Below are 20,749 nucleotides of genomic sequence, written 5' to 3'. Positions count from 1 at the left end.
AATGCGTATAAAATGCTTTAAAAAGATATGAGACAGAGATGTCTTGAGGGTATTTAATAGGTCAGGCCCCACAAAAGATTTTTCTAGTTACTAGTTGTTCATTTTGCTGTTGGACAGTGTTTTCTCTACTTCCTGTTGGCCTTCTGTAGCTAATCGTAGCTCCGTGTATCTATCTTTATTTTTTCTCTTTTAAATTACTATCACTCTCTGTTTTTTTTTTTTGGTAAAATGGTGGTGGTAAAATATAACTTAATTCACACCATATTTCTGATATTATCGATCAATCTTATCAGATTAACTTTGATCATTCACTTTTATTTTATATCCGTGAGTGCAGTTAACCCGCAAAGTGTAAGCACTAGAGGTCGACCGATATATCGCTCGGCCGATATATCGGGCCGATATTTGTCATTTTTTTATATATCGGCATCGGCCGATATCCGTGTTTAGTAGCGCCGATTTAAAGTCAGGCACGTCGGCGGGCAGCCCCGTGTTATTGGAAGATTCAACAACAGACCTGCGAGATAAAGGTAGTCAGAGAATTTCATTCTGTAAATGGGGTGGAGAAGTTGGCAGCTCTCACAAACACTGCAGCATGATTGAGAGCTCCGTTACTCCGCCCCGCTCACAGACAGCACCGCGCTCGGAGAGACAGCTGTCCTGGAGCTGCCCAGAACGGTGAATCACATGTGTTCGTAAGCATGGTTTGATACAGACAATAACCAGTTTTCCATCCAACTCATTTGTATTTAGGGATGTCAATATTTGATAATTTCCATGATCGATCGTCGTTTAAATTAACGATGAAGTAATAACCTTAATGCTGTAAAATGCGTCTGCAGCGGTATTATTATTATGTGCAAAAGCCACTTGGAAAAAAAGCTTTCTCACCTGAATTAAAGCGAAGTAGCTTGAACGCCCCGCACATATTGGCTACCCTGTCAGATATAATGATGAAGGAAAGAGGTTAGAGTGTAAAGATTGTGCCAGATCTTTATGAACAGGAGAAGAAAAAAGTTGTGGATGAACTATCCCGAGTATCCTCTGTTGCGCTCACGACAGACGGGTGGACGTCCAGGGGGACGGAGAGCTCTGTGACGATAACTGCTCACTTCATCACAGCAGACTGGGAGATGAGAAGTCCTTATTATTATGTTAAAAAGAAGATATTATGCCATGTGCACTAAGTCCATACGAGGACGAGCGAGCGCGGGTTTGACTAGATGTATTTGAAGGTTATTGCTTACGTCTCATTCTGCACATATCCAAATGTTTCCATATTCGCAATGTAACTGAATGTTAAACTATAATATTTTTTTTAATGTAAACTAGACGGAAAAAATCATCCTCTTCACATGAGCAAAAACGTCCTTTGCATAACAGCAGAGAGGACCGGTATAGGGTGTATTTAAACTGACCAGTGTAACTTTTTAAATGTTTGGTTGACTCTACTTTATTTAAATAATGAACAGACTGCGATGTAAGTTCAAAATTAGAATGCACTTTAGATGTTCTGTGTCATTGATACCAAACACGAATGTTGCTGGTTGCTAGTGTCTTTGCAGCACTACTGTTATTTATTTTTTATATATTTATTTTTTTCTATTTTTCAGTTTAATAGATTTTTATTTCTAAAATTGTATTTATTTAAATGTATATTTAAGTTTACATTTATGTTCCAACAAACTTGAAAAATTCTACTTGATAAATGTAAATGCTCTAAAACTTTTATGTAAATGATTGACATATTATATATACGTTTAGGGGACCATGTTTTATTTGCAAATGTGATGTTCCCAGAACGTCCCCACTGGTGTCAAGGACATCGCGTAGTAACGTTCCGGGAACGTTCGGAGACGGTCATGATGTGGAGTTCTTTAAAGGGTCGGGGGACGTTATTTTGAGGACCTTCACAGAACATTCAGGACGTTATGTGAACGTTTTCAGAATGTCCCCACTGGTCTCAAGGACCTGTAGGGAACCAAACTAAATTTTACTGCAAAGAACACTTGTTCTTTCAGAACTTTAATCAGGAATAAGCATGCACGTTTAACACATTCAAAGATAAAATCAGTTATTTATTTTGTGTTAACACAAACAGATTATAAATAAATTATATATTACATAAATTATATATATATATATATATATATATATATATATATATATATATGGGTCAGTGACGTTTTAGAATTTCAAAACGGTAAAAAAATAAAAATGAAAAGACAAATTAAATCTAGCATTTTTTGTGTAAATCTGTGTATATTTTTTGTTTTTATAAGTGCCCTTTATAAAAAATAACAATATATGACATTTTAATGTGTTTCTTTGTATACAGTCCTTGAAAATGTCATACGGTAAAACGAAGTGATTTTTAGAAATAAATTAATATTGTTATTCATGACACGGTTAAATACAACCAAGAATGTAATAGTTGATCTGTAAGTATTCTATAACAAATTGCAAAATATAAACACCTACACCTCAAATACTACATATTTTGTATTTTAACGACTAAAGCATGTCATCTATGGACATTTTTTCTATTTTTTTGCTAGAAATTAGTCAAAAATGCCTTGAAGTTATGTATATATATATATATCATACTAGCTCTCCTCCATTATTTTCATGAACCATGTAAACAAACAAAGTATTTATTTTTATTTCTTTTAAAATCCAATGTTTTGCCAAATTACATATTTTGTTTTACTGTATGACATAGTACAATTTCAATGTTTCATTGCATTTTTTATGTAATAAATTGATGTAGGCCAATTCAGAATGATTTCAAAGAAACACAAGGCATCTCAAGTGAACCTTTTATTAACAGTACAATATATATTCCCAACACTTGGAACATTTCTTTTCTCAATTCTCTTTCAGGTCAAGGAACACATAGGACGTGCTATATGTAATACATGACAATATTAGTCAGATTTACAACAATGAGATAACGTGGAAAATTCAGTTTTTAACATTCAGTTAAAAAAGAACAGTAACATTCATGTCTGCTATCAAAAGGTTATGAACAACCTAATCTCATATAATTTACAGTAATAGTTAATATCAAAACATTCATCACTTTTTCATGAAAAACGTATAACAGTAACATTGTGGAGACAAACAGTAACATTATCTTTCATCAAATGTATAACTCCTCACACAGTTTTTTGCCTTTCAGCTACAACAAAATTCATCACTTTACTAAACCATTTCAAATTAATACAAACCTGTTATTTTAGATGAACAAACATTGCCGTCCTCCCAATCAATGCACACCACTACCACAAAGAGCTGGTCCTTCTTATACTTTTCATACTGATATGAATCTTTCCCAGTCCTGAGATGACAATCTTGAGCTTCGACTGGTTGATGGTTCTGGTTCTGAGATGCTAGCTGTGATATCTGATTGGAAGTAAAAGAGCACATCTCGGGTTTGGGGCCATATGAAGCAATTCTTCGTCCCAGACTGTTGCATACAGGAGACCTCGATTTCTTCCCCGACGATCTTCAGTACCTGCCCAACAAAAGGCTTTTTGTCATAAGAGACTATAACCATCTTTCCATGTCCTCTTGTTCCGGAATGGTGGTGGAGGGTGCAGCTTTTTCAGCATTATAATCTAAGACTGAGGGTGATTCACATTCACAGGAAAGTCCCATTCGATGGCAAAAGCAGGACAGTTCTCTGTAGAAGATCTTGCCAGGGGTGTTCGTCGTCACTTGATGAATACCCAAAGTGCCTCCGACTACTGGCAAAGCACCTGGCACAGCCGCATCCACCCTGGCGATGTCAGCCTCTGACACCCAATGGAATTTCACACTCTAATTTGCTTTTGTCAGAAAGGAAAACAACTCTTCAGGCTGTTGGATATCACCTCCTTGAAGCACAAATGCATCGGCAATCCTTTTCATTGAGCCACCAACACCATCTGGCGCGCCTTTTCCATGTGCCTTCTCTGAAAAGTTCCATGTTATCTCCTTAATGCCACGGAGAAAAGGCAAGGTGCACATCAAGTAGAAATTTTTCCTATTCCTATATTGCGTTAGTGGGCCATCACTCATGAAGTGCACAGTATTAATTCTTGGATTGAACTGAACTTCATCTAACACAGGCTTCAGATGTGCCCATACTGCCTGCTCGTCATGTCTTAAAGGGTCAGAGATTGTGGCATAAGCTTGTGACCCTTCTGCCGTATAAACCATGCATGTGTGGAGAGTGGCCTGTTTTCGACACCCCCATCCACCCCCCCCACCCACAATGATAGTGCTGGACCTCAACATTCAATTTACAAGCGTAGTTCTCAGAAAAGTCCATGTGGACTACAGCCTCATGGTCTTGGAGACTGTTCTTGAGGGCCCTGCATTGTTCCACCTGATGTATCCATGTGTACTGATGCTTGGCTAATCCATCAAGTTTTTCATTGAAACTCTTCATGAGATCCTCCCACGTCCCAGTCAGAGTTTTTTCACAAAATGTGAATAGGTTTTACCTTCAGTGCAGACCTTCTCCCTCTCCCATTGACTCCATGACACCTGGCGGGTTTTGTCTGGTAGGAGTAGCTCCATATCGTTATAGCAGCACTTCGCACACAGCCTAAACATACACGCCCTACTTTTCAAATCGCACACAATGTGCACGAGTGCTTCAGGAGTACTTCTACTGGCAACAAGGCCACTCTGGTATAGTTTCTCGAGTAGAAGGCTTACAATCTCATGGTCTAGGCAGGCACAGGTGTTTCAGTCAATAGCCTTTGGCTCAGTTACATAAAATGGACGGAGGCGGACAAACTGCCGGTATGACACTGCCCGTCCCTCTCCTGCCTCTGCATTGTAGTCTTTATGAAGCTCTTTTAAAGACTTTGTCAACACCCGACGCTGTTCTTTGAACCTATCCTTTGATACTGTGTCCTTTTTTCCAGCTAGGAGACGGCTGTTCTCATCTCTAGTGAGGAACTCCACCACACTCTGTCTTCTTGCTGGCCCCTTCCTGAAAACCTTTGTTGACATGTTTTTTCTTGCTTTTCTGTATTTTGCTGTCATCACCCTGTTGGCTTTCTTGCGAAATCTATCTGCTCTTCTCTCTTCTCTTACAACATCCTTTTTTAGCTGTTTTATCTCCTCCCTCAGTTTCTTTATACTTACCCCTGTTCGACTGCTGGAGGTTGTTTTCTTAAGGGGTTTATGAGGAGTTGAACAATGTGGCCCAGGTGATGAGTAGTGTTGAGACGGCCCAGGTGGTGAGGAGTGTTGAGATGGCCCAGGTGGTGAGGAGTGTTGAGACGGCCCAGGATGGTCATGGTTTTCGTCCACAAAAGAGTCCTCAGACACTGGTGTCAGATTCATCAATGCCTCCACCTGCGTCTTTTTCTCTCTGCATCGTCTCTGGTTGAGCCTCCACTGTTCCGTCCTCTTTGCATGTGCAGCTACTGTCAACTCTTTGACGGCACGATAATAATCACCCTGTCCAGCCTGTTTCCTCTGCCGTTGCCTGCGTGTACACGTACATTTATTGATACTTATTCATAAATGTACATACAAATACACAAACATACATTTATATATATGTATATTTATACACACACACACACACACACATTAATAATATATCTATATATATGAAGCCACTTTCCAAAAACATTGTGATGCTGACTTCAACTCAGTTCTATAGATAAGATACTGCCTATACTGACAAAACTGGCACATCCTGACATTACTGACATCATATACTCTCACAGTTATACCTTTCCCTCCTCTTAGCTAGGTTCTCCTCTCTAGCTGCACGATCTGCCCTTTGCTTTGCACGGAAACGTGCACCCCTCTCCTTACTAGAAAGAGGCATCTGTAATAATGTGAAGAAATGCTTGAAACAGGCAAAAATATATTATATATGTTAATATTAATTCATAGTAGTTGTACAAACTATATATGTGATAAAAAAATTAAGAAATGACTAAATAATTCAGTTAAATGCTCTGTGTCATATGGTATAACAACATGTCATACGGTAAAATCGTTTGTCCGTATGACATTTTTTGTTTGCCCTTATTACAGTTTCATGCTTTGTCATTTATAACAGGCAGTTGCTTGGCCACCTCCTTCCACCATTACACTTTACCTTGACTTTTAAACTTTATCTTTCACCTGCAAATCAATATTTTTTTTTAATTTCAAATGTATTAAACCCTTTTTTGACGTTTGACCATATGACACCCTAATCTGTGACACATGGTAACACACTTGGAAAAGGTGAAATTACCTGAAATTTGGGAGCAAAATCTTAAACTTACATTCAACTTGGCTGGTCTTCAGGGGTCCTCTGAGTGATGTCATCACATTTAGATTAGATTAGATTCAACTTTATTGTCACTGCACATGTAGGTACAAGGCAACGAAATGCAGTTAGCATCTAACCAGAAGTGCAATAAGCAGTAAGTAAAGAATAAAGGTCTATAATATGTACAATAACTATACAGGTAAGTATTATGGACATAATTTACAGATATTAAATACTATAAGCACGATATACAGATAGGTGTACTATGAACATACTATACAGATGGGCTATGTAAAAGTGTATGTACACTATAGGCAGAACTATGAACATAATTTACAGTATTGCAATGGACAGTAAAGTGCATAGAAAATATTACAATGTGCAAATGGATTATACAGTGTTCCTGGATGAACAGACAGTAGTGCAAGTAATAACAAGTTACTGTTTTTTTGCTTGTTGTGAATAAATAAATCAGTCACAGTGTTGAAGAGGGGGAGGAGTCTATGTGTGTGGTGTGGGGGGTGTTGAGGGGTGTCAGAGGGCAGAGTTCAGCAAGGAGACAGCTTTAGGGAAAAAGCTGTTCCTGAATCTTGTGGTCCTTGTTCGGAGGCTTCTGAAACGCCTCCCGGAGGGGAGGAGGTTAAACAGTTCGTGGTCAGGGTGAGAGGAGTCCTTGAGAATGCTGCGAGCTCGACGTAGACAGCGTTTCCTCTGGATGTCCTCAAGAGCAGGAAGTGGTGTCCCTGTGATGCGCTGGGCAGTTTTCACCACCCTCTGCAGTGCCTTGCGGTCAGCCACTGAGCAGTTCCCATACCAGACTGTGATGCAACTGGTCAGGATGCTCTCGATCGCACACCGGTAAAAGTTCACCAGGATGGCTGAAGACAGCTGGTTCTTCTTCAGTGTCCTGAGGAAGAAAAGGCGCTGGTGAGCCTTCTTGACCAGGCTGGAGGTGTTTGTGGCCCAGGACAGTTCCTCCGAGATGGTGGTTCCCAGGAGCTTGAAGCTGGAGACACGTTCAACAGCCAGCCCGTTAATGTGGATGGGGTCGTGCGTGCTTCCTTTCTTCTTCCTGAAGTCCACAATGAGCTCCTTGGTTTTATTGGTGTTAAGGAGCAGGTTATTGTCAGCGCACCATGTGGCCAGGTGCTGTACCTCTTCCCTGTAGGCAGTCTCATCGTTGTCCCTGATGAGGCCAATCACCGTGGTGTCATCTGCAAACTTAATGATGGAGTTGGATCCATGCACAGGCTTGCAGTCGTGGGTGTAAAGGGAGTAGAGGAATGGGCTCAGCACACAGCCCTGTGGTACGCCAGTATTAAGTGTGATGGTGGTGGAGTGGGTGTGACCTGACCGAACATGCTGAGGCCTGTTGGTCAGAAAGTCCATAATCCAGTTGCAGAGGGAGGTGTTGATGTCCAGGTCTCCAAGTTTTGTGGTCAGCTTGGAGGGAATGACGGTGTTAAATGCTGAACTGAAGTCAACAAACAACATCCTAACATACGTGTTGTTATGGTCCAGGTGTGTGAGTGCAGAGTGCAGCACTGTGCATACTGCATCCTCTGTACTCCTATTTCTGCGGTAGGCAAATTGGTGTGGGTCCAGTGTGGGTGGGAGGCAGTCTTTGAGGTGTGCTAGGACCAGTCGCTCGAAGCACTTCATAATGATGGGTGTGAGTGCTACGGGGCGATAGTCATTCAGGCACGTTGGGGAGGAGTGTTTCGGTACTGGCACAATGGATGTGGACTTAAAACATGTTGGCACAGTTGCTTGGGTGAGGGACAGGTTGAAAATGTCTGTGAAGACCCCTGCAAGCTGCTCTGCACATGCCCTAAGCACACGTCCAGGAATGCCATCCGGGCCAGCAGCCTTACGTGCGTTGATCCGGCTCAGTGCAGTGTGGACATCTGTGGAGGTGAGTTTAAGGGGTTGGTGGTCTGCTGAGGGTGAGATTTTGGTGGCCATCTCCTTGCTGTCACTGTTGAAGCGAGCATAAAAGTAATTTAGCTCGTTAAGGAAGGAGACGTCCGTGACTGTTGGTGTGGAGTTGCTTGACTTGTAGTCACTGATGATCTGGATGCCCTGCCACATGCGTCGGGGGTCAGAGTTGGAAAAGTGTTCCTCTACCTTCAGCTTGTAGCAGTACTTGGCCTTTCTGATGCCCCTTTTCAGGTTAGCCCTGGATTTACTGTAGGCCTGAGCGTCGTCTGACCTGAAGGCAGCGTTGCGGTCTTTCAGCAGAAGTCGAACCTCCTTGTTCATCCATGGCTTCTGATTAGGGTATGTTGTTATCTGTTTTTCTGTTGTTACACTGTCAATGGTGGAGTTGATGTGATCCAGTACAGAGGAGGTGTAGATATCAATGTCCGTGTGAGAGCCACAGGCAGCCTGTGAAGCAAACATACTCCAGTCAGTGTGTTGAAACCTGTCTTGAAGTAAAGAGTCAGCTCCAGTTGGCCACACTTTGATGGTCCTCACTGATGGCTTCACACGGTTGATGAGGGGTGAATACTTAGGGGTGAGAAACAAAGAAAGGTGATCAGACTGTCCCGAGGTGGGGGAGGGGGCTCGCGATGTAAGCTCCATTGATGTTTGTATAAACATGATCCAAAGTTTTGTCTCCTCTGGTGTGGCAGGAAACATGCTGGTGAAATTTGGGGAGTACTGTTTTTAATTTGCAGTGATTAAAATCACCCGCAACAATAAAAGCAGCCTCTGGGTGAGCAGTCTGTTGTTTACTAATTGCTGCATGAAGTTCGTTCAAAGCAAGCTTGGCATTAGCATCCGGTGCAATATAGACTGCGGTTATTATGGTGGAAGTGAACTCCCGTGGCAGATAAAAAGGTCTACATTTAACCATGAGAAACTCTAGGTTAGCTGAGCAGTGTCTCCCAACAATGACAGTGTTCGTACACCAAGCTTTGTTGACATAAATGCACAATCCACCACCTCTTGTCTTGCCGGAGTCATCTGCCGTTCTATCTGCCCGGAGCGTGTAGCGTCCTGCTAGCTCAATAGCATTGTTGGGTACGTCGCTGTGTAGCCACGTTTCCGTGAAAACCATGACATTGCAGTCCATAAGTCTCTTACTGTGGGTGATGCGGAGTCGTAACTCATCCATTTTGTTCACCAGTGACCGCACATTAGCGAGGAAAATGCTGGGTAAAGAGAGCCGGAGCGGTGTTAGCTTTAGCTTGGCTCTTAGACCTCCGCGCTTCCCCCGCCTTTGTTTACGATCTCGACGCCGCCTGCGAGCACTTCCGCTCGGCCGGGTAGAGTGCGAAGCCTCGGTTGTTCTAGCGATCTCAGGGATTAGTCGAAGATTGGTGATAAAACTGCTGGTAAAGTCCTCACCGATATCCAAAAGCTCCTGTCGGGTGTATGATGTTAAAGCAAAGCTGTTCAGTACGAACAGACCCGAGATGAGCAGGAATAATACTGCAAAATTGCAAAAACTGGAGAGACGCTGAGCCTCGCGATGTGTTCGCGCCGCCATCTTGGTCATTTGTCACATGACTTAAGTCATTAATATTCAGTTCCAAAATGGCTTCCAAACTTTGTTTTACCGTATGACATAGGGAAAATGTGTCTTTGTTAAAGGTCTATCTTACTGATACTTTAATATGCTTATCTTAAGACTTGAAAAAATATGCCAAATGAAAAGTTTTATCATTTTTAAATATTTTAAATCATTTTAAATGCAATCGTCTTAAATAACTTGAAGTGAATTCCGTTTGACCGTATGACATTTGACCACATTAATAGTCTAAAAGTTACCTATTTTTGAATTTTTCACACAATTATGAACAGTGAGGAGGACAAATGATGTGAGATTAAAGCATATATATAATTTTAAACCTATTTTATATAAATATATAATATTTACACGTCACTGACCCATATATATAATATTATACACACACAAATATTAGGAAACAGTAATAACAAAAAGAACACATATTTATATTCATTTTATGTTGCGTAAATGGTGAACAACAAATGACAAAAACAATTATTTATATTAAATATATGCTGTGTGTGTGTGTGTGTGTGTGTGTGTGTGTGTGTGTGTGTGCGTGTGTGTGTTTGTGTGCGTGTGTGCGTGTGTGTGTGTGTGTATCAGTCACTGTCTCCATCCTCAGGAGGTGCCCGAAGTTCTTCTTCCGCTGCCTGAAAAAATTAAACATTATATTTACCAATCACTTCAACGACTTTTTAATTACTTTTAACTCCACTTTGTTTATAAGTACCGGTACTAAGTAAATAAATCAAAAAAGTTGTTTTATTCTATAGAGAATAGAGAGAGAGAGAGAGAGAGAGAGCTCTCATTGAATAAAACAACTTACAGGTGTCGCGACCAACTTGGCACGGTGAGGTGCATGTTTGAGGGTTTCCCCTATACATGTATCAATTTCCTTTTCTGTGTGTTTCGGAAATTGTTTGGCAAAAGCACCTAGAAGAGAGAAAAAAGGTAACAAAATAAATGTGAAAGTCTCAGGGCTCCAAACTATGCTGAAAAGTTTTTACAAGAACAATAGTCACAGCTCCACCGAACAAAAAATAAGAACTGATCAACTGATTCAGCACCATCGCCTCGGACAGCACCGGGGAACGGCACCATGTGGAAATAATATTGCTGATGATGCAATTGCCCTGCTCCCTCCAAAATGGATACAAATGCATATTCAACAAGCAGGTTAAAATAATCTAAATAAATATATGACGATTATCACTATTGACATAAAATGTGAAAATAAATTAAAAGTGTTAGCCTACGCCATATTACAGTAAGTTAGCCTATACATGACTTGCAAAATTGAGCATTATAAACAATCAGACACGAATCTGATGAACTCATGATGCAATGACCAATCATATGAGTTTAGATAAGAGTGAAGAAAAAAAACTGCTGGTTCGCGGGAGTTTTTTCCGCGTTCACGCCAGTGCCGCTCACCTCAGACAGAGACAGACACAATCTGGATTTCACCGAATTCACTCGAGGAAAACTGTAAATGTAAGTGAGATATTAATTTATAATTCTATTGTTTTTTTCATGCTACTAAAATAACGACTTGATTTTGTAATCGGAAAAACGAATTAACTAATTCATAAATGGTTCTTGTGATAGTCTACAATAATTTGTATTTATTGTAATATTGCAAGTTTTTTTTTAATTAAATATAAGCATGGGCCTATATGGTGTAGCTTACATTTAGAGTCCTGCACGGGTTCGGGTACCTGTAGGTTTTTGCTCAAACGGATGAAAAATAACCACCCGTGCCGGATACGGGTGCAGGTCGGGGCGGACACGGGGGAAACACGGGTTTAAAACAATCACATGCAAACGTAATGCATATTTTTAGGAACACATCTACAAAAATATGCCTGTATTTCAAGTTGATAAAATAATTTTTAATAAAATAATTTAAAATCTATATCAGTTGATTTGTGTCCACGCCCCACGCCCTCCCAGGAATCTATGACGTTACCTATACTTCCACCTTTAAAAATTCATCATAACCGCGCGCGCGATCTGCTTGCAGTAATCGAGATGGATGCTGAGGAGTTTAAGAAAAGAATAGCTAGTGGAGGAGTTTGTAAAGTTGTCGACAATACGTCATCAAAAATCAAGTCCAATATGTGGGAGAATTTTGGAGTTAACTGAAGAAAATATTGTGAACCGCTTATTTGCTGCTTGCATTTTCGTGTTCGGAAATGTGGAACTTCATTGCTGAGGAAGCACAGATAACTGGTTAAGTGAGGAAGCTCATTAAATAACTTCATATCTATTTTCTCAGAATATTTTGTCACCTATATCACAATGCATCTGTTATTTTCTTATTTTTAAAATTCTCATATTTACATTTACATTTATTTGTTTAGTTTATTTTAATAAAGTTTTGACATCCAAAAGTACACTTTATTAGCAATATGAATAAGTGAATAAGTAAAACTAAAACCATATGAAACATTTATGATTATTAGTGATGAAAACAGTTGTGCTTCTTCACATTTTCAGGGTTATTTGATGAATTAAAGAAAAAAAAGCAGCATTTATTTGAAATGTAAATCTTAACTCTCTTTTCTGTTCAATTTAATGTTACAAATGTTAGTATTGCAATGGCACATGGAGCAGGGTTAATTGCTGACACGCAAGCAAATGCGACAATTTTATTTACAACTGTTACTTCAAATGATTCAGATGATATTAGATACAATGCCTGAATTGTGAATTGCCTACCCGGTTGTGCATTAAACTGTAATTTCTATAATTATTATTATTATTATAATTTTATTTTGTTTGTGTGTTTTGTATTTATGTATTTATAGTTTGTTCTGATTTTGTTATGAAGGCTATAAAGAAAACCAATACAAATTTATTTTCATGAACTATTAAACATGGACCTTTATTTTCACCAAAAAGGCTTATTTCTGCTTTTTTTCTGCTTATTTATAGGCTCTATTTTTTATTTATTTTTTTTTTTTTCGTGCAAAGTTACAAAAACTGCCGTGCACACGTTTGCGTGAAATGGGGTCTCGCGCCCACTGTGATGAATGCACCATCGCGCTCGTGCGGAGGTTGAGGGACACGCGCGCGCTCACTGCCAAGACTGTGAGAAGGCGCGTTAATTTTCAAATAACGTATAATTTACCATAATGATATTAATGGTATTCATGATTTATTTTAAAGTAGCTAATGTTAACATGAAAGACCCTAAAAAATTAGTGGGCTTATCTGAAAAGGATAAGCTACTTCTTTAGACCAAATGACGTCACGTAAACATAACGGTATTTAACGACAAATAACAGCGATGACAGTGCTGAAGAGTGGTATAAAGTTAAAGAAAAAGACGGAAAAGCAGTTTGTCTGAGTAAATGTGGTACATTTATTACTGGAAAAGACAGTCTGTCAATTTTATGACAATTTATTCAATTTCTTGTGGAAACGGCCGTTTTACCATGAGGAAATTTCGCTCAAAAGCTACTGTCCTTATAATTCCATATTATTATTATTATTTATATCATGTAACGTATATTATATGTCATTTTGTTTTGTGTTTTTAATTTAAATAGAATGGTTAATTAAAATATTTACCTCAGAGAAACTGACAGTTGGGATGTCCAGTTGGGATGTCCACTGAGTGGGTGAGGTCACAGACCCCAGCTTATATACCCGCTGCCAGATTTAGAATTTGTGACCTAGGTGTTATACGTTTTTTATTTTATATAAAAAAACATATGTATATTTATATAATTGTATATTGCGTTATAATACTAATAATTACGTTAAATTATGTAAAGGATAATGTGAAAAAAATAATAATAAAGAAAATAGCCATTTCCGTCTCTATGTAAGGTTAGAATCCTGCGTCCATAGCAACGCTTTGTTTTTCATGGCAACGGTGTGTTATACACATGATATGTAAAAATACACTCTATGCACGAACTCTGCTTACGTATTTCCGGTAGAATCTCAGACCGGGTCTTTACTTCCGTTTAGCGCATTCTACAACGAAGTGTACTACCGGCAAAACTCATTCATAATTTTTCATTCATAAAACGGCGATTTATAATTTAAGTATTATATTATATTATATTAATATTATATTATATTATAGTATCATATAGTTAAGCATTACTAATGGCTTTCAGAAAGTTTAAATATCAACGTCGTGAGGACAGTAGTTCGACTGACCATTGTTGTGTCCCGTTATGTGTGGCCTCCTCAAAGTTCAACTCTGTACTAAGTTTCCACACTTTTCCTGTGGACGAAGAAATACGCAGAAAGTGGATTCACAGCATTCGACGTGAGCGATTTAACATCACTTCTCATACAAGGGTCTGCAGTCGTCACTTTATAAGTGAAGACTTGATCGAGCCATCGACCCCTAAAGGGCGCCGCTTGCTGAGGAAGGGAGCTGTACCAACCTTATTCCAGTGGAACGGCTACTCCGTTGCTGAACCAAGGCGCACCGGGGTATGGCAAAGAAGGGAGGATTACACTCCAGTGGATGAGGATCCTATGCCAATGGATGCCCGGCATCTGGAACATGATTATTGTTCAGTTCCAGAACCCGCGGCAGTTGATCATGCACTGGATCAAACTGAGGATCTCCGTAAAGAGGTGGACCGACTAAGGAGACAGGTGGAGGAGTTGTCGGTCAGTCAAAGGTTTTGTTTGGGGCGATTTGCTGCTTCCGACGATGATGTAAGGTTCTACACTAGGTACGATTTAAACCCTATATATATGTGTTTGTGTGTGTGTTTAAGTAATTAATTTTAGTTTGTGATTTATATGATATAACTATATATGACGCATGACGTGTATGTATATATGTGTGTGTGTGTGTGTGTATACGTGTATATATGTGTGTGTCTATATATATATATATATATATATATATATATATATATATATATATATATATATATATACATACATACATACATACATACTTGTGTCACTATTTTACAGTCGTTACGTTACATGTACTTACCATAGTAAAAACAGTAAATTATGCAGTATTTAAGTACTATAGTAAGTACATGTTGTTAATTAATATTACTATTAATATTGTATAATTACACTGTAACAATGACACCTTAAAATAAAGTGTAACCATATATATATATATATATATATATGTGTGTGTGTGTGTGTGTGTGTGTGTGTTTTCCTTCAAGTAATTCATTTTAGTTTGTGATTTTATGATTTATATTCATGTAAAAAAAAAAGTCCTAAATCTCATTTAGGTTCGTGACTTACAGCCATTTAATGGCTTTCTGGAAACTCATTGAGCCTGCATCCCACAACATGATTCGTGTGTCAAGAGCAAGAGCAACTACTATAAGGAGTGAAGCTGGAACAACAGGCAGTGCATGGGTAAAGAAATAGAAGAACAAAACTTAACTTTACATTTTCAGTGGAAGCCAACACATTATATGTAAATAAATTGCAAATCTTGTTATTTTTACAGGGTCAGTCTCTGCAGCCCATTGATGAGTTCTTCCTCTTCATGGTCCACCTCTCTGTTGGCTTAAAACAGCAGGATCTGGCCCACAGATTCAACATCCATCAGTCCACTGTTAGCCGAATTATTACAACCTGGGCCAATTTTTTGTACACCATTCTTGGGTCTGTCCGCATCTGGATGTCTGAGGAGGAAGTCAAGGCTCATCTTCCCAATGAGTTCCAGGACTACCCAGACACACAAGTGGTGATCGACTGCACAGAGTTGCGTTGCCAAACTCCATCCTCTCTCCTGCTTCAAAGTGAAGTCTTCTCCACTTACAAGTCCCACTGCACCTTCAAGGGATTAATCGGCATGGCACCACATGGTGCAATCACCTTTGTTTCATCCCTGTATGCAGGTTCTGTCAGTGACAAAGAGCTTTTTAAGCAGTCTGGGATTGTGTCGCTGTTGAAACATGGAATGGCGATAATGGTCGACAAAGGTTTTCTTGTTGATGACTGTGTGCCATGCAAAGTTTACAGACCTGCTTACCTGTCGAAGCGGGAACAGATGTCAGCTGATGAAGTGAGGGAGACACAGTCCATTGCTCGGCTAAGGGTCCACGTTGAGCGTCTCATCCGCAGGGTGAAGCAACACAAGCTGTTCGACACAGTCATCCCTCTTTCCATCACAGGGAGTATCAACCAGCTGTACACTGTTGCTTGCCTCCTTGTTAATTACCAAAATGGCCCCTTAGTAAAAGCATGGGCAAAGGATTAAAGATGAGATAACATTGGTTGGGGATCGAATTTGGATTTATTCTTGTTCAAATAGTAACATGTAAATATATACAACTTTGATCATTTGCATTGCAGTAATGTAAACATGTAAATATAAATAACTTTTGTACAGTGATGCCCGCAATGCAGTAATGTAAACATGTAAATATAAATAACTTTGATAAACATTTCCTGTACAGTGATTTGGTGTTAATATAAAAAACTTTGATACATATTAAAACACTATTAAATGATTATCAGATTTTTTTATTGTTTGTTTACATCTGTAGGCATCTTGGCAGGTAAAAGTAAAAAAAGAAATGGTCGGCTTTCTCTCGAATGTTCAGAAACATTTTGAGGTCTTTGTAGATGCGCTGGACCATCATGTCATCCTGTGCATAAATGACAAAATCACACCAGTCCAATCCTGAGATCAGCATTTGTCCTTGAACTTGCCAATAGTATGCATGTTGTTGTTTCAGTTCTGGTGTGCCATTGTTAAATTTAAGGTAAGGACAGTCCACGTAACTTTTGACATTTGGACATTTGATTTCTAAAAGACCAAAAACATGGTGCTCTTTAGGGTCAAAAATAATCCCATCAGGAGAGGCCCCCAGCCAATGTGCATCGGGGTGAATTAAGAATCCACAAGGGTGGTAGTTTACTTCTCGCAGCAGACAGTATTCCTCAATTGCAGCAGATTCCATTTCAAGACCTCTCTTCATGTCTGCTGTCTGGCGAGTTCCCTTGTAGATTCTTTCAGCCAGGTGTTCAGCTGAGCTCTGGCCACGCACATGACAAACCTCCCTAAAACGTGACGCTGTTACCCGGGGCTTTCGGACAGAGTGCCAATCAAGTGATGCACTCTGTTCTTTGGTGGCATGCTCTATCTTATGTGCCATATCCAAACTTACTGCCAGTGACTTCATGTGTAGTTGTCCATGTTCACTATGGACAAACAAGCAAACAGATGTGTCAAAGCTGTGACCAACTAGTGGCAGAGGTGGCGGTGGTGGGGCATCCTGATGGTGAGTAATGTTGGGTGTTGTTGCTGCTGGCTGCTGGTATGACAGCACACTTCCATACTGAACTTTGCCAAAGGCAGAATCAACCAAAGGATCATCATTCGACATCTCCATAGTGGTGACCAAAGGGGCTACAGCACTGGCAAAGTCCTTATATGCCTCTGCTATTTGGAGGACTGAGAGGTCAGGCAGCTCACTGGTGACACCCTTGTAAAGGGTACTCCTGAAATTAAAAAATAAGTATTAAGCAAAAAATACATTTCCTTAGTTTTAATCAGTCTAATCTTTCATATTTTTCTTTTTAAATTAAAATTTTTCAAATGTTTCATTTTATATTAATCTTCTTTAGTATGAGCTGATGAATTTGACATGAATAGATGTAAGTGTTTTTAATACGATTAAAAAAACATGCCCTTAAAATGCTGTTAAAAATCAATTCTAAGCAAATATTGCTCCTTACGCCTATCTGCAATACTTAATTCTAATATAATAATATAGTTGCTGTAATAGTAAAAGATTTCAACAAAAATCAATTTGCGTCCAATGGTTTAATTATTGTTTACACTTTTTGAAATGTAAACGTGTAAAAAAAAAAAAAAAAAAAAAAAGTAAAATACTACATTGAAGAATTTTTGTGTTGTACCTTAACCCCTCAGCAAGCTTCCTCTCTTTAGGTCTTGCAGACAGAACCAGCATTCTGTTGACAGGACCAGGCTTGATTCCCTAGAAAACACACAGGGGCCATAAAATTAATAAAATCATTATTACAACAAAATTTGTAATACTAGATTACAGGATTTCTAAATAATCACTGTCCACAGAAATGCTGTTAGTGACTAGTTATGTAGAAAAAGTATGTTTCCTAAAAAGCAGTGTTTATGTTACCTCCATAGTAGTACCTACAAAGCTAATAAAAAAAATCAACTTAATGCTCAGTGCATTTATTAATGTATTGCATTTCCAGTAGTTCAGTTTTTATATAATTTGTATATGCAAATTCAATTTAAATTACCATTGTTCTGGGTTTGTGCCAGCTCTGCTCCATTTCAGTACAGCTGTGAACTGGAGGAACTGCACTGATGCCAAGCTGTGAGTAGTGGGCTGCTTGGTAGAGTAATGCAACAATGTGGTTGCACAGTGCTGTCCCAGCAACACAAGAACAACAGCTCTGTGACAGTATTACAGGACGAGAGTCCTTTAATACAATCTGTGAATATAATTAAATTAAACAAAAACAAGAATTAGGAATTAATGTTATATGTAAATAGATTCTAAACCCATATTGTCAGGACAGATGAGGACCCAAGAGCGGAATGAGGCTGGAGAACAGAGTTTTATTTCAGAGGACGACTTAACGTCAAAAACAAAACAAAATAAAACAAAAACCCCTCAAGGAGGAGAGAAAAAGTCTTGACTTCACGCTGCTCAGCGGGCAGGTCGAGCGCTCAGCCTCCGCGAACGCCAGGAGAGAGGGAGCAACAAATCCAACAACGGCAGGCAGGAGAATAGTCGGGCAGACAAGGGGTCAAGCGAGGTGCAGACAGGGCTGAGAACGGCGGGCAGTATCAGAGTCAAAAACAGTCCAGATCGATAACCAGAAGAGCGGTCCGAAATCCTCTGAGGGCAAAACACAGGTTACACTAACTGGGCAGACAAACCAACCAGTAAACTGACCAGAACTGGACAGAACCGAAGCCAAAGGGTCACAGAACACACTGACAAGGAAGGGTGAAAACCAAGCAGAATAAATAGGGTGAGTAATGAGATACCGGGAACAGGTGAGTAATGAGATAGAGGGGGAACAGGTGCATCAGACAAGCCGCAGCCTAGATTGCAAAGCGAGATCAGCTGGCGCTAGGGCGAAGGGAAGAAAAACCAGAAAAATATAAAAAAATCAGAGAGAAAGAAAAAAAAGCAAAGAAAATGAAAACAAGTGTAGAAAATGAGTAGAAACGAAAAAATAAATATAAAAACGAACGAAGTAAGAAAAAGGAAGAAAAAAGGACAGATCATACCCGAGTCCTGCCAGTACCCCCTCCCCCAGGAGCGCCTCCCGGCGCTCCCGAGGAAGGGCGGCGTTGGTGAAACTGGTCGATGAGCGAGCGGTCCAGGACGTCCCGGGCTGGAACCCAGCATCTCTCCTCCGGACCGTACCCCTCCCAGTCCACTAAGTACTGATATCCCCGCCCACGGCGTCTGGAGTCTAAGATTCTCCTAACCCTATATGCAGGAGAACCGTCAACCATAACAGGGGGAGGGGGGGCGACAGGGGAAGACACAGTAGGAGAATGGGGGGAACGCAAGACAGGCTTAACTTTGGACACATGGAAGACAGGGTGCACACGACGAAGAGAATTGGGCAACCGGAGACAGACCGTCACCGGGTTGACGACCTTGGCAATGCGGTACGGCCCCACGAACTTAGGTGCCAACTTTCGTGATGGGACTCTCAGTGGCAAATCCTTGGTGGAGAGCCACACGCGTTGTCCGCAGACATAACGGGGGGTCAACCTTCGGTGGCGGTCTGCGGCAGCTTTAACGCGTCCCCTAGCTCGGAGAAGCGCCTCCCTGGCCCTCCTCCAGGTGCGGCGACAACGCTGAACAAAAGCTTGAACCGAGGGGACAGCTGCCTCGGAGCCCTGGGAAGAAAACAGAGGAGGTTGATAACCCAGACTACACATGAACGGGGACATACCTGTAGACGTCACCGGTAGCGAGTTGTGAGCATATTCTGCCCAGGTGAGTTGATCACTCCAGGAGGAGGGGTTATGGGATGCCAGGCAGCGGAGCATCCGACCGAGATCCTGGTTGGCGCGCTCGGTCTGGCCGTTGGTCTGTGGATGAAAGCCTGACGACAGACTCGCAGAGGCTCCAATCTGTCGACAGAACTCTCTCCAAAAATGTGAAACGAACTGGGGCCCCCTGTCAGAAACCACGTCCTCCGGAAGGCCGTGAATCCGGAAGACGTGATCAATGACCACCCGGGCCGTTTCTTTAGCCGAGGGGAGTTTAGGAAGAGGAACGAAGTGGACCGCTTTGGAAAAGCGATCCACCACAGTGAGAACCACCGTATTGCCACTGGATGGAGGGAGTCCAACTACAAAATCCAGGGCAATATGGGACCAGGGGCGGGATGGGATGGGAAGCGGCATTAACAGACCAGCGGGAGGAGAATTGGAGGATTTATTCTGAGCACAGACCGGGCACGCCCCCACGAACCGGCGAACATCCTCCGCCATGGCAGGCCACCAAAACCGCTGGCGAATGGCTGCCAGCGACCTCCTCACACCTGGATGGCACATGATTTTGGAGGAGTGACCCCACTGGAGAACGGCGGAGCGAACTGACCTGGGCACGAAGAGCAGGCCGATGGGACACCCCGCGGGCACTCCGACTCCCCCCTGCGCTTGTCTGACGAGCTTCTCGATTCCCCAGGTAAGCGCCCCCAGCACGCACCGCGGAGGTATAATAGTGTCAGGGGGCGGGTCGCCTGGAGAAGCGAAAAGACGAGACAGCGCATCGGGTTTAACGTTCTTGGACCCGGGTCGATAAGAGAGGGTGAAGTCAAAGCGCCCGAAGAAGAGCGCCCACCGAGCCTGTCTGGCATTTAGCCGGCGTGCAGACCGAATGTATTCTAAATTCTTGTGGTCAGTCCACACCAGAAATGGAACGGCCGCTCCCTCCAGCCAGTGGCGCCACTCCCCCAAAGCCAGTCGA

General features: G+C 41.0%; 1 protein-coding gene across 1 annotated transcript; it reads left to right on the top strand.

The window, feature by feature from the left end:
- The first annotated feature begins 9,747 nt into the window (after positions 1-9,747).
- On the top strand, positions 9,748-16,234 carry LOC113074874 (uncharacterized). The gene is made up of 3 exons (XM_026247597.1): positions 9,748-14,500; positions 15,029-15,158; positions 15,253-16,234. The coding sequence occupies exons 1-3, from the start codon at positions 13,917-13,919 to the stop codon at positions 16,006-16,008; spliced, it is 1,470 nt and encodes a 489-aa protein (XP_026103382.1). The 5' UTR covers positions 9,748-13,916; the 3' UTR covers positions 16,009-16,234.
- Positions 16,235-20,749: the final 4,515 nt, after the last annotated feature.

The sequence above is a fragment of the Carassius auratus genome, unplaced genomic scaffold, assembly GCF_003368295.1.
Source record: "Carassius auratus strain Wakin unplaced genomic scaffold, ASM336829v1 scaf_tig00015585, whole genome shotgun sequence".
NCBI classification, from domain to species: domain Eukaryota; kingdom Metazoa; phylum Chordata; class Actinopteri; order Cypriniformes; family Cyprinidae; genus Carassius; species Carassius auratus.
Note: the sequence above shows the minus strand (reverse complement) of the source record. Positions and strands in the feature narration are given on the sequence as shown.